Source organism: Stomoxys calcitrans, chromosome 1 (assembly GCF_963082655.1).
Source record: "Stomoxys calcitrans chromosome 1, idStoCalc2.1, whole genome shotgun sequence".
Lineage (NCBI taxonomy): Eukaryota > Metazoa > Arthropoda > Insecta > Diptera > Muscidae > Stomoxys > Stomoxys calcitrans.
The window spans coordinates 176,512,269-176,528,001 of NC_081552.1; the positions used below are offsets into that span (position 1 = coordinate 176,512,269).

A 15,733-nucleotide genomic window follows, 5' to 3' on the forward strand; every position below is an offset into this window, starting at 1 on the left:
CTTAGCTAAATCGAATCAGAAAGTGATTCTGAGTCGATCGGTGTACTTATCAATGGGTCTATCTCTCTTCCTTCTAGGTGTTACAAACAAATACACTAAGTTATAATACCCTGCACCATAGTAGTGGTGTAGGGTATTATTAATGATACGTTAACGGGATCGATATCCACCATAGGATTTCGTCATTCCGTTTGTAAGTCTTCGAAATATTCGCCTAAGACCGCATAAAGTATATATATTTTAAGTCGATACAACCATGTCCGTCTGTCTGTAGAAAGCACGCTTACTTTCGAAGGAGTAAGGCTTAGGCACTTGAAATTTTACACAAACACTTCTTATTAGTGTAGGGCGGTTGGGGTTGTAAATGGGCCAAATCGGTCCATGTTTTGATATAATTGCCATATAAACCGATCTTGGGTCTTGAATCTTGAGCCTCCAGAGGGCGCAATTCTTATCCGATTTGGCTGAAATTTTGCTCATATCGTTTTGGTATGACTTCCAACAGCTGTGTCAAGTATGGTCTAAATCAGTCTATAAGCTGATACAGCTGCTATATAAACCGATCTCCCGATTAGACTTCTTGAGCTTCTAGAAGGCGCAATTCTTATCCGATTTGGCTAGTTTTCCATGAAGCGTTTTGTTATGACTTCCAACAACTGTGTTAAGTATGGTCTAAATCGGTTGATAACCTGATATATCTGCCATTTAAATCGATCTCCCGATTAGACTTCTTGAGCCTCTAGAAGGCGTAATTGTTATCCAATTTGGTTGACATTTTGCACATGTCATTTTGGTATGACTTCCAACAACTGTGCCATGTATGATCTAAATCAGTCCATAACCTGATATAGCTGCCATAAAAACCGATCTCCCGATTAGACTTATTTAGCCTCTAGAGGGCGCAATTGTTATCCGAAATTTTGAACATATCGATTTGGTATGACATCCAACAACTGCGTTAAGTATGGTCCAATATCAGGCCATATCCTGATATAGCTGCCATATCCTGATATAGCTGCCATATAAACCGATCTCCTGATTTGACTTTTTGAGTCCTAGACGTCGCAATTCCTATTCAACTAGGCTGACAATTTGCATATGTGGTTTTAGTATGACTTCCAAAAACTGTTCCAAGTATGATCTAAATCGATTCATAACCTGATATAGCTGCCATATAAACCGATCTCCCGATTATTAAGCCTCTAGAGGGCGTTATTTTTATCCGATTTGGATGAAATTTTGAACATGTCGTTTTGGTATGACTTCCAACAACTGTGCTTAGTACTGTCTAAATCAGTCCATAACCTGATATAGGTGCCATAAAAACCGGTCTCTCGTTTAGACTTCTTGAGCTTCTAGAGGGCGCAATTCTCATCCGATTTGGCTGAAATTTTGCATGAAGGGTTTTATTATGACAACAAACAATTGTGCCAAGTATGGTTGATAACCTGATATAGCTGCCATATAAACCGATCTCCCGATTAGACTTATTGAGCCTCTAGAGGGCGCAATTGTTATCCGATTTGAACATATCGATTTGATATGACATCCAACAACTGCGTTAAGTATGGTCCAATATCAGGCCATATCCAGATATAGCTGCCATATAAACCGATCCCCTGATTTGACTTCTTGAGTCCTAGACGTCGCAATTCCTATTCAATTAGGCTGTCATTTTGCATATGTCGTTTTAGTATGACTTTCAACAACTGTTCCAAGTATGATCTAAATCGACTCATAACCTGATATAGCTGCCATATAAACCGATCTCTCAATTTGACTTTCTGAGCCTCTTGAGGTGAAATTTTCGAGGTGATATTTGTCTATGACTTGTACGGCATGACAAGTACGGTCCATATTGGTCAATAACTTCATATAGCACAATTATATTCGAAAAAGTAATTCAAAGAATTTGACAAATGCGATCTATCGTGGAGGATCACACACTTTCACTTGTTAGTTTTTCAGCTGGTGGAGACAAATCCTAACCCATACAATGGCAGCCGGTTCTATGCATCGGATTGACCCGATGGAATCATCATCGGCAAGGGCTGCTGCCTCAGTGTACGTGTTCGTCTTTTTTCGTCATGGGAGAGCACATCCCGGAGTGTCTTCTCCGCACGCTTCTAGTCCGTGCCGGGTTTGAAAAGAACCCCTGACCCTGGTTCTATTCAGTTTGTCAGAACTACCTCCATAATCGGTCGGTGTCATTTCCGATCTTGCTCTGACCTTACGTCACTAAGGGAGTATAGTCACACTGAATATGTTGCAAGATGCTGTGCAAACGCAGACAGCAGTCACAAGCGTCCTCGTCCGCGGACTATGTGACCACCTCTGACCTCTCCCGTGCGGCAATATACGCAACAGCATCATTCCAGCCCCAAGATTGACGGACCAGTGACGGGAAGTGTATCATTCTTGCGATTGAATTGCAATGGTCTGCGGGGCAAGATCGCCGAGATAGTGAATTTTATGAGTCGGAAGAATATATTAGTTGCAGTGATCCAGGAGACAAAGCAGATCAACACCTGCTGCCTGCACAACTTTCACGGATACAATGTGCTACGTAAAGATCGCTTAAGGAATGGAGGTGGAGTGTTGGCCTTCGTGATGCACAGTTTTGTGCAAAATATATCCATCTCGCCTGCGCATGGCGCTATTGACCACTACATGAATGTATGGGGATAGCAGCCAGGTACTGCCTAGATAGAGCTATACATCGTGTACATACCGCCGGTTGGTAGTTGCGAGCCAGTTTGTCCAAGCTTAAAACCCCGACATAAGTGGGCTACTTTCCGGTCATAATTGTCTGGTTCTAGGAGACTTTAATGCGCATCACGTTTCATGGGATTCTTCCAAGCTTAAAAACCAGACATAAGTGTGCTACTTTCCGGTCATAATTGTCTGGTTCTAGGAGACTTTAATGCGCATCACGTTTCATGGGATTCTTCCCTAGATAACGACCAGCGCGGCATTGCTTTGGCAGATTGAAGGCCCCACGTTTTGCACGGTGAATGAAGATGCCCCCACTAGGATAACGAGGAGGTGCAGCAGCTCGCCAGACATTTCCATTGCATCCCCTGATCTTCTGAGTGACGTGTCCTGGCAATCCGTTATTTCTTTGTGATCAGACCACCTCCCCATAATTCTCACCATCGACCAACTACCCGACTTCATAACCTTTGAGCGCCGGATCTTTATCAATCTGTATAAAGTCGATTGGGTCGGCTTCAAAGAGTACAACAATCGTCGCTTCAGAGATCTGACACCTCCCTCGAATGTGCTAGTTGCCGGGAGGAAATTCCGAGACATCATTAACGCAGCAGCCGCTCGCTTTATACTAGCCGAATACCCTAAGTGCGGCCCAATTTCCCGGCGCAGGCAGTGGTACTCGCGAATGAGCGTGATGGGATTCGTTGCATGGATCCCACTAACCACAGAATCAGCGAGCTGCATCTGGAAATAAACAGGGTAGTTGAGGAACTGAAGCGGAATTTGTGGCTGGAACATATGGAACAACATATGACGTAACTGTGATTGATCCGAAGAGATACGCCAGATTGTTCAACCGTCCATTTATTGTGAAAGGGCTAGGAGGTGAGCCATTCGTCATATCCGTGGTCTCTGAGCCGATGAACAGCCATCACAATTTACCGTGCACGAAGTTACGAATGCAAACTGAAGCGCCAAGTCATCCGAGGCGTTGGGCCCCGACAGAATCTCTACACTGATGCTGAAGAATCTGGATCTACCTGGAGTTGAGTACCTTACAACTGTCCTCAATCAGCCTTGGAACACTCAGCAGTGCGATCTCCGCCGAGGAACACAAGTCAAGTCGCGAAAGCCTTCAATGTACAATAGATACCCAATCCAAAAACGACGTGCAGTCCATTTTGACAGACAATTTTTGAACAGCCAATGGGCCCTGATGGAATATCAGTTGTATAACACGAAAATGCAGGCTAACTAAGTCAAATATCTGACGGACACCCTTATATCTCCTCCCTAGTAATACCCGAGATATGGAAAATGGTCAGGGTGGAATCAGAAAAACATGTCGAACTCCTACCCAGTTAAAATTTGTCCTAGTCCCAGCAGGTCATCAAAACGTATTCCATAAGATGCACCGCACAGAAATAGCACTTACCGCAACCACCAACATGGGCTGAATCTTTGAGCTTCGATCTGTGTGGTGTTCATCGTTATGACGAGAATCAATCATCGTTATCACAATCAGCGGTATCGAGTGGAGAGTCTCAGCCGCCTGGACTGGTACTGGCACTTGCTTAAATACTGAGTGCTTATGATGATATACCAAGGCGAGTTATTTCCGCCTTTATTTACCCACGTTTCTGCGGCGATCGGTCTTATGTGACGGAACAAGTTTGCTCACCTATAGGAGCTTGACAAGCATCGCCACCTCCACATGAAAATGTTGCTACAACAACAAACACACATATCAATCGCTGTCTGCTTGGGAAAAGACCTATGAACGAACTGTCCTCGCGACACATGACCTAATAAAGGCATTTGACGGTCAACCACACCACAATTTTCAATGGCGTCATCGAGTCCGATCTCCAGAACTCAACGAAGGTGGATTGTGAACTACCTATGCGATCTATGGCCAGAGTTCAGAAACGCTAAATCGAAACCCCGTAGAATCAAACAGGGAGTTGTTCGGGGGTTTCCCTCCCCGATCCTGTTTGACCCCTAACTATCTAAACTTCCTTCATACCGTTCTGACGTGCAAATAATATCATATGTGGTCTATCCTGGCGAGCGGAAATATCATCAAAAGGAACCATCACAATTTATCGTGGACGAAGTGATCCGCAGCGCAAAATGCTCCAAGGCGCTGGACGGAATCTCTACAATGATCTTGACGATCTTGGTTGCACCTGGAATCGAGTGGATGACACAGATCCTCAACCTGTCTCTGAGGGTACCTTATAGTTCCCGATGTCTAGAAAATGGGCAGAATGATACCGCAAATGATCTCCCTTCTCTCGCCAATAGGCAAGTAACTTCTAGTCCTGAGCCTAGTTGGAGAATTTGCATTTGCCGGGCACTAGCACGGATCAATCCCACGGAAGCCTATTGTACGTACCGGATTAAACCGATAATATCCTTCATCAGCAAAGGCCTGCCGCAACAGTGTACGACACACTACTACAACAACGACAACACCCCCAGCTCGGGATAGCTGTGAGCATCACACAGGCTGGAATATTGAGGTCTGGTCTTTGTGGTGTTCTTTGCTGTCACGAGAAGCTAAGCTGCGAACTACCGGGCGGGCCCACAGGTTGCGGATAATAGAAAGCTCTATACGGAGTAGATGCAACGGCAGGTGTGGGCGATCAACAGTATCGAGCGGAGAGACTCAGTGGGAGGAAGGGCGGCAAGGGTTCTTGAACAAATACTGAGTGCTTATGATGCTCGATATGACAAGGTGAGTTATTGGCGCCTTTAAATAACCAATGTCCACCCTGACAAAGATCGCCACCTCCACTTGAAAATGTGGCAACAATGGAATTTTTTAGGAGTCGTTGTCGTAGGTCACTGGTCGATGGACAAATAACTCCGAGAGTAAAACATCACAAGGTCCTCAAACTTAGAGAATGGAAAAGTAAACCCTATTGTGCGGACCGCAGAGGTAGGCGAGACACAATGGAAACCCCTTCAGACCCGTCAGAACGCCTGACCATCACAGGCAACATCAACAACTAAATGACAAACAATGACCATCCATATGAGGAGACCAAGATCTTTAAGGTTAAAGATTATTGTGAACTTTTATATGAACAACTTCTTACAAGTTGCCACCAGAGTAGTCACCCCAACTCTCCGAGCTGGAATTCCCTTCTCCGAATAAGAAGAAAAATATTGTTTCAGATCGCAATTTTTCTATTGTGTCTTTGTTTGTTCTGTAGTCATATCATAAAGGTGAGTCTACTCAATGGTCAGTTTTGGACTATTGTGATCAGTGTTGCGGTTTTTTGGTAGATTCCTACTAAAATTGGTAGGGGTTTTTGTTTTCTTGGTAGATTAGTAATGTTGTTACAAAGGGTCTCACTGCTAAAAATTTCAGCAAAATAAGTCCTGAGATTGACGATAACTATTACTATTGTTAAAAGGTCTCTTCCAATTTTCATAAATTCGGGGTAGGGTATGCGGCTTTCATTTTCTTCAATCAGAAAATTTGGTCAGATCTGGTCGATACTGAGATGTTGAGGCTTCCATGCAACTCACAGTGATGGTGAAAATGGGTAGTAAAAGCGTATTTCTGGGCTCGAACACTTAAATCTGGGCTAAAATATGATTTTATGAATCCAACATTTTTTATCGAGAGGTCGGTATAAATAGTGCTATATCAAGATATAGGCCATCTTTGAACTTAAAGCTGGCGGACGGACATATCTAGAATCTCTATGAAAAACGACGATCTAGTACTTTGTGGCGTTGAAAATGTATAGTTTGATGTGTTCAAAATGAAATGGCAAAATGGCCAATTTTTCAGTGGTAGGTATAACACATAAAAGCGTGCTAAGTTCGACCGGGCTGAATCTTGGGAACCCACCACTATGAGTTCTGTTAAAAATTTATACAAAACAAATTTAGTTGAAGGGCATAATTGTATTCTACAATCAAAACTTCTGTCAAACCAGCAAAAATTAAAGCATCTAGGAACCGAACAAGGATGATCGAGAGACCGGTTAACATGGGAGCTATATCAGGTTATAGACTGATTTGAACCGTACTTTGCACAGTTGTTGGAAGTCGTCATAGAACACTGCGTGCAAAATTTCAGCCAAATCAGACGAAAATTGCGGCTTGTAAGGACTTAAAAAGTCAAATCGGGAGATCGGTTTATATAAGAGCTATATCAGGTTGTAGAGCTATTTGAACCGAACTAAGCACAGTTGTTGGAAGTCTTAAAAGAATACTTCGTGCGAAATTTGAGCCACATCGGACGAAAATTGCGGCTTGTAAGGGCTCAAGAAGTCAAATCGGGTGATCGGTTTACATAGGAGCTATATCAGGTTATAAACATATTCAGACTGTACTTGGCACACTTGTTGGAAGCCATAACAGAACACCTCATGCTCAATTTTAGCCTAATCGGACTAAAATTGCGGCTTGCAAGGGCTCAAGAAGACAAATCGGGAGATCGGTTAACATGGGAGCCATACTAGGTTATAGACCGATTCGGACCGTACTTCGCACAGTTGTTGGAAGTCATAACAGAACGCTACATGCTAAATTTAAGCCAAATCGGACAAAGGTTGTGGCATCCAGGGGTTCAAGATGTCAAATCGGGAGATCGTGTTAAATATATGGGTGCTATATCAGGTTCTAGACCGATTTGGACCGTACTAGGCAGAGTTATAGAAAGACATAACATAAAACCACAATGCTCAATTTCAGGCAAATCGCAAGACGTCAACTCGGGAGCTATATCAGGTTATAAACCGATTTGGACCGTACTAGGTACAGTTGTTGGAAGTCGTAACAGAACACTTCTTGCTAAATTTAAGCCAAATCGGATAAAAATTGCAGCTTATAAGGGCTCAAGATGTCAAATCGGGAGATCGGTTTATATGGGAGTTATATCTAAATCTAAACCGATATAGCCCATTTGCAATCTCCAACGATCTGCAACAATATTAAGTATCTGTGAAAAATGTCAAGCGGCTAGCTGTATGCGTTCGACCGCTATCGTGATTTCGACAGACGGACGGAGGTACGGACATAGCTAAATCGACTCAGAACGTTGAGGCGATCAAGAATATTGGGTCTTAAGATGAATATCTCGATGTGTTACAAACGGAATGACTAGATTAGTATACCCCTTCCTATGGTGGTGAGTATAAAAACACATACCGCATTTTTGGCTTGCAGAACATTTGGTAGGTTTTGTTAGGATTTTTCTTAAATTTTAGTAGCAAATAATTTCCTTGAGTTGCAACACTAATTGTGATGCCTAGGTGAGGTGCAGGGGAAGAAAGAACGCGTGTGTGAGTAGATACTGAGTATCTAGATCATGTAAGTATGTAGATCATGTGAGTATCTAGATCATATGACTATCTAGATCATAAATCATGACATTATCACCTGAAGGTTGTGCAGAGGAGTTTTTGGGTCATGGACAAAGTGATCCACAATGAACACTTGGAGTATATTAAAGATACGTTTCTAATACAATTTCAGTGGCCAATTCAAATTAAAAATTGGTCTAAGATATCATTGAGCCCAGTTTTCCCATAAGATTTCAAAAATGTTAGTTTTAGACCAATTGGCATCCAGCTAAATACTTCTCACATTAGTTCATATTTTTACAGATGCTACATGCATACATGACATATCCATTTGACCCATTTTTAAACCAATTAAGGTTCTATTTCCAAATTTTCAATTTTTTTATAAACTTCCTTCTTTGTTATACACACACCTTGACCTACTGCGCAAACTGTAGTAAAAGCCTCTAAATAACACTTCCCTCATTCGCTCCAAGTTGTGGCATTGCACAATGCCCATGGCGCTAGTTTGTGAACGATGGTTAGAATGCCACAAAAACCACCATAATATCCACTTATAGCCCATTAGCTACACAAGAAATTTCCATGAAGTTGCAAAACTGTAAAAACTTTTTTCAAGTACTTTAAAAGTAATAATTTTCGTATGCTGTAAGCAGGAAGAGGACATTCTTTAACAGAACATTACAAAATAGTGTAAGAGCAAAAGATGAAGAGTTTTTGTTTTTTTTTTTTTTTCATTTCACTCATACCAACCTGTGAACAAACCGCATATAGTGCAACTAAACGATTATGACGAAACTTTTTCATAATGGCCGCTTCCTGCAAGAAGGCTTGTGTGGACATGGTACCCTCACGCAGCGTCTTAACGGCCACATCAATACTGTTGCGCCATTTGCCATAGAACACTTCCCCAAAGTTGCCACGTCCCAATTTACGTATCAGCTGCAGCTCCGAACGAGGTATTTCGTATTTGTCACGCAACTCTGGACCTAAATCCCACATCTGAGGTTGAGGTTTGGCACATGGTCGCGATAATATATGGCAGAGACCCAAAGCGTTTTCTAGATATGGTAAAAAGGAAAGAAAAATTTGCGTAATTTTAAAGGATATACATAAGAAGAGTGTGGAGCAGAAAAAATTTTATGTAAAATAGACAGGGTGGTGTTTTCATTTTGTTGTTGTAACAGAGTGGTTTGTCTTCTCCCATTATTCGTTGGTCTCCTAAATATTCATCTCTGCGACTTGGGTGGCGTGAATTCAGAGTAAACTTATTGTCGGATTGGCAGGTCATATAAGCAGGTGGTCCCAGGTTTTAAGTTATTTACGATTGCCTGGAGAGAAAAGATGGTGGCTAGTGATCTTTGGCTATGAGCTGGTTACACATCTGCTACTCTGCCATCAATCCCAGACAAATAGGAATTAAGTTGTCTGTACATGCCGGAAGTAGTTGCGTCAGAACTTCTCTAATGTTGTTGTTGTTGTTGTGGCAGTGTGTTGTTGTTGTTGTAGTCACATTTTTATGTGGACGTAGCGGTCCTCGTCAAGCTCTTGTAAGTGAGCAAGCACGTTCCGGTCCAAAGGACCGATCGCCACGGGAACAAGGTGTGTTGTACACTGAATCGACAGCCCTTGCCGATGAACGACTCCATCGGGTCAATGCGGTACGTACAATCGGCTACCATGGGATTGAACTTCTCCGATATTTTATGTGAGACTAACTTCATCAAGTGGTCGCCCAGGTAACAGAGTTAGTACTCGGATTAAACGTACTCGGATTAGTCGTGGGTTCGATTTCCACCAGACCCCTGTTCTGTCGCTACTGTGGTATCACAATGGACTAAAAATAGTCTAAGTGGGTCTGTTTAGGAAATAGACTGCCACTCGAACCTAACCTAACTTTATCAGGTGCTACGGTTACTGTTTACCGCGTCTTTACAGCTTCTGTTGTTGTTGTAGTGTGTTGTACACTGAGGCGGCAGCCCTTGTCAATGAAGGACTTCATCGGGTCAATCCGGTACGTTAAACTGGCTGCCATGGGATTGACAGCTTCCGTGGTTATCTCCGTTGTTGTTGTAGCAGTGTGTTGTACATCGAGGCGGCAGCCATTGCCTATAAGGGCTCCGTCGGGTCAATTCGGCACAATTCGGTGATTAATTTAGACGCTATTTTTGTATCCATAAACCTCTCGATCCAGATCATGGCGAGTTAACCTGAATTTTTTGGTTGGTACCACTAGGTGATCATTGATAAATTAGTCTAATTGTGCCTATGCATGATAAGGGACTGAAGACAGTCCACGCGCAAACTAAGGAGACAATGTGTCGCAGTTCGTAGAGTGGTAGTATAAAATTGTTTTATTTTTACTCATTGTTTTATTGTTACTTATTTTTACATTGAAAACCCAGGGACTGACATCTGTTTTAGACTGCCTGACCATAACACGGTCCTGGAGGCGGAGATCCGGGCGACCAGGGAATGCGTGAAGTGGTGTGGTGCTAACGCGAGGACGTCGAGTGTGAACATCTTTACAGAAAGTAAAATTGCCATAAGGGCAATAACAACCAGGGCGGTAAGTACACGAACAGTCTTGCAGTGTAAGAAGGAGATTAACGCCTTCTCCGTGGATGGGAAAATCCGCATCGTTTGGGTGCCGGGCCATAACGGAATAAGGGGAAATGAAAGGGCAGACGATTTGGCGGTGAAGGACTGCCGTCAATAAACTTGGTTAACCCGAATCCTTTCGGGTCGACGCAGTCCGAGTTAAGGGAGTGGGCGACGAATGCGCATGCAATATTGTGGAACAGCGAAACGGTCGGTAGGACGGCGAAAATCCTATGGGGGGATCCAGATCGGGAGAAGACGAGGCTATTACTGAAAGGAAGCAAGAAGGAGGTCAGTATAGCTATTGGTATCATAACGGAACACATAGGACTACGAGCTCACTTATGTAAAATCGGTGCGGCAAGTGATAGCATATGTAGGGCATGCGGGGAAGATGAGGAGACGTTGGAGCATTTCCTTTGTCATTGCCCGGCTTTCGCGACTAACAAATACCGGTACTTAGGTGGAGACACAATACCAGACATGAACCAACTTAGGGAAGTGGTATTGAAAACAATTAAGGATTTTGTAAGTAGCACAGAATCCCCAACTTAAAATTTCCTTTTTAGAGGTTACTTTATAGTTTTTAGAGCGCACAACAATTACTGGCTCAGGTGTATGTCCATAGTGGCATGGGGCGGATTAATATATGCACCCTCTTTTCAACCTAACCTAACCTAACCTACTCAACAAGATCTTCTTGACTGCACCCCAAATGCAGCCAGAAAGCGACTTGAGGACATTGTTCGTGCTCCTTACTTTGTTGTTGTTACTACGGATTTCCGAGTGGGCGGAAGACTTGTAAATGTTGTCAAATGTGACACCAAGTATTTTGGCACAGTTGGTGATCGGAATGGTTTGAACATCGACACTAATCTTCAGATGTCGGTCGTACTTGCACAATGTGGCTACAGATTTGGCGACGTCCGGCACGGTATGACAGTGTGCATCACACGGGCTCACGGGCTGGGTCTTTGAGCTCCGATATGTGTGGTGTTCAACGTCATTACCAAAAACTCAGCTGGAAGCTACCGGGCGCATCCACAGGGTGCAGATAGTGGAATGCTTCATACGGAGTAGCTGGAACTGCAGTCGCGGACATTGGAGAGTCTCAGTGAGAGGCCGTGCGGCACAGGATCGATATAAGAAGGCGAGTTATTGGCGCCTTTAAATAACCAATAACTTTACCGTTCCCGCGGTGATCGTTCCCATGGACTGGAACGAGCTTGCTCACCCATGGGGCTTAACTAGCATCGCTATCTCCACACACAAATGTGGCCTTCATGATACTCCATTCCGTGCAGTATAGACCAATCTCGCCTGCGGCTCGCGGTAGTGACCTAAACATGGAGTGCAGGGGGATAGCAGTCAAGTCCGGTACTGCCCAGATGGAGCTTTAGAAAGTGTACATACCGCCGGTTGGTAGTTGTGATTCAGTTAATGACCAAGCGTACAAGCCAAACATAAGTGGACTCTGTTTGGCCACAATCGTATGGTTCTAGGAGACTTTAGTGTGCATCACGTTTCATGGCATTCTCCCCTAGGTAACGACCGGCGGGACATAAGCCTTGTCAAAGCAGATTGAAAGCTCCACATTTTGCACAGTGAATGAGGATGACCCCTCTAGGATTTCGAGATGCAGCAGCTCGCCAGACATTTCCATTGCATCCCCTGATCTCCTGAGTGACGTATCCTGGCAAGCCGTCATTTTTTGAGAACAGACCACCTCCCCATAATTCTCACCATCGAAATACCACCCGATCCCATGGCAGCCGGTTGTACATACCGGATTGACCCGATGGAGTCCTTCATCGGCAAGGGCTGCCGTCTCAGAGCACTACAATACACTGCCACAACAACAACATCAATCAGAAGAAGGCCGATTGGGTCGACTTCAGAGAATACACCAATCGCCGCTTCAGTTAACTGACACCACCCTCAAATGTGCTAGTTGCCGAGAGGGAATTCCGAGACATCATTAACGCAGCTGCTGCTCGATTTATACCAGCCGGTCAAATACCCCAAGTGCGGCCCAATTTTCTGGCGCAGACAGTGGTAATCGCAGACGAGCGTGATGGGATTCGTTGTACGGACCCCATTAAGTCTCAACGAACATAACCGGAGACTTAATGGCGACGTAACTGTGACTGATCCGAAGAGATGCGCCAGGTTGTTCAACCGTCAATATTTTGTGCTTGCCTAGAGTAAAAGGGCTAGGAAGAGAACTATTCCTCGTATCCGTGGTCTCCGAGCCGATGGATAGCCATCACAATTTACCGTGGGAGAAGTTACGAATGTCATCAGTGGTGCCAAATCAACCAAGGCGTTGGGCCCCGACGGGATCTCTACATTGATTCTCAAGAATCTGGATGTACCTGGATTGGAGTACCTTACAACTGCCCTAAACATGTCTTTAATCACTCTTTTAGTTCCCGATGTCAGGAAGAACGTCTACCTTCTCGCGCCGTGTCTGCATGAATGTTGTCTAGACCCGCTTCTCTCATGAAGCGCTGGACCTTATCATCTACTTTAAGGCTTCGGGATACCTATCCAAAAGATGATGATTTTAATGGTGAGAACTGAGGAGACAGCCCATCGCAGTTCGAAGAGCGGCATTCTGACAGATCGTAATATTATTCGACTGCGTGTCACAGAGCTGATGAGACCGTCGATGAACCATGCAGTTTAAAAAGTCAATAGTGATACTTTCTATTGAAAAATCTCTTACAAGGCTTGGTGGAAGCAGTGCCTCAAGTGTCTTGGCTTCTAGCGAGAAGGTAGGTCGATTCTCCTTTCCTCGAATCGACCGGATCGGATGCTCATTCTTCGAATGCTCATTTTGGTCAGGAACTCGACACCCCTTATGTCCTACTGTTTCAGTATTACGGTAGAGACCAATCTGTAACTTCATCCATAGTAGTTCCAGCCGCAAGAGGTGTAACAGTACTAAGTTCACCCGGATCGGAAAAGACGCTTTTACCTCTCATGTTCGTCAATACAGCTTCGATCAATGTTGTTGTAGCTGTGTACATATATGTGGCTACAATAACAACAGGTCTACTTGGCATATTCGTATGTCTTCTTATTTCTCGGAATACCATCGTGTCCTGAACCAAAATCAGCCCTTTGTCAGAAGCTGGTATTAATTTTAACATTCCGCAACGCACCTTGAAATCATACTCCTGGGATCCAAACTGCTGTGCGCTGCACATATTAAACCTAAGCTTGGAAGGTGACAAACTCCAACTGTCTCAGCGACATACCGACATCGAGTGTCTCTGAGTAAACCGGATCGCTATCTTCACATGCAATGTGACAACAACAATAACATCATCCGTTTCTGTTCCCCCTTCAGTGCATTTTAAAGATCTTCTTTGGAATCGATTTCAGTTCCGGGTAGTCTGAGATCTTCCACAGTCTATGATGCAGTCCCATGGCAGACGGTTGTACGTACGGGATTCACTCATATTTTTTATGGGGTACCTCAATCTGCTCTGGCAAAATTAAGGTCCATAGTCGTTACCCTGGAGAGAATGGCATTATACCGCAGACATTATAGGTTCATATCTACCATATCATTAGCTCTGTCTGCAGGATCGCTACGACCATACCCATAAATTTACAACTACATTCTTTTTCTCCGTAGATCCAGTTGAAATTAAAAAACTGATGCACTTTCCGGCACTGGTACGACAAAATGGAGTGGTTCGGTGCTGAGCATATTAACGCATGGGGGACGTCGGAAAGGGCATCCGACGACGATGAGGTCTGTAACTATAAGTGCATCCACTCCATACATCGGTTACAACTCATAAGAGCTACCCAATTGAGTTAATTATATGCTCCGGATGATCCCAATGATATTCATTGTCGGCCAGTGGCTGGCATTTCAGTGTTAGGTGTCTTTTCTTCCGTTTTTCGCCTTGGAAGAGGCATATGGTGAAGTTCCAGCTCCGTTTGTTACTGGTCCTTAATCGAAGGCGACTCCAGACTTTGGTTGTACTTCGATTAAGAACCAGTAACAAACGGAGCTGGAACTTCACCGTTTAACAATTCTGATGTAGTCGTACCCCACACGGAATCGAGGAATTATGCAGTGGGGCCATCCATCTGTTACAACAACATCAGTTAGCCAAATTTCCAAAAGGAAATTCCCATTTTCTGCTACCGCAATCTTCTATTTGCTATACTTACTGCTATAGGCCATAACTAGAGCTTGTAGGGAGGGGAACGTCTGATTGGTGGCTATGTAATAGCCACCGTTATCTAAAGGCTTTATACGATAATGTTTAACATGATAACCTCGTCCATCTTCCCAGTCTTTTACGGATAATGAAAAACCATTTGGATTGTGTTCTGAGGGTCGCACCAAAAATGTGCCACGTGGATTCTCCTCGGCCAACAGCAATTTGTCCGCCTCTTTGCGTAGAACATTTTCGAAAAACCAGCTATAAACGCATCACAAGAGGTAAGAAAAATAAAAAAATCAAGTTTAATCCAAATAATCAACAATTTCCAACACACACTTACTCTTCACTGTTGACACTACGCTCCTCGGCGACAAAATTCAGCGGTATCAGACCCTCCTGCCGCGTACTCAAATTTACCACACGCCACCAGTCGGATTCTGTGTCGTCAATAACTTCCATGCGGTCTCCCTTCATGAAACTCAAATCCGACTCATCACGCGACTTGTAATCATACAAAGCCACAACGACGCGCCGCTTGGGAACTCCGCCAGCCACCACAGCTCCAGGAACACCGGCTGTAAAGGAAATTTAACACAAAATTAAAAGGAAATTAGTTTAGGAACATAATTCGTATAATACAAGCGGCAATGATGACGTCGACTACAACGCTGGAAGGCAGGCAGGCAGATAGGCGGCAGAGCATGGAAATGTGAAAAGAAAAACTTTTGGCCGAAAATCTCTCTTAACTGTCATTTCCTACTCTGATGAGGAGAAGAAAAGCCCATATAACCTTTTGGACAGGTGTCTGTCAAGTGTGATATGGAGGGAGTGGGGCTAATGGCATAGATTGACTAACAAGGTGGCATATTAAATTCGTTCGATGTGTATGGGAATGTGTATCCA

At 43.9% G+C, this 15,733-nt stretch overlaps 1 protein-coding gene across 3 annotated transcripts in view; it reads right to left on the bottom strand.

Moving 5' to 3' along the window:
• Nucleotides 1-15,733, bottom strand: part of LOC106093980 (tyrosine-protein kinase Src64B) — a 275,692-nt gene that overhangs the window by 5,049 nt on the left and 254,910 nt on the right. For all 3 annotated transcript variants that reach the window (XM_059361063.1, XM_059361062.1, XM_059361061.1), the window contains 3 exons: nucleotides 15,171-15,405; nucleotides 14,835-15,088; nucleotides 8,793-9,100 (listed from right to left, as the gene is read on the bottom strand). In XM_059361063.1, coding sequence (XP_059217046.1) covers nucleotides 8,793-9,100; nucleotides 14,835-15,088; nucleotides 15,171-15,405 — 797 coding nt within the window. The remainder of the gene's footprint in view (nucleotides 1-8,792; nucleotides 9,101-14,834; nucleotides 15,089-15,170; nucleotides 15,406-15,733) is intronic.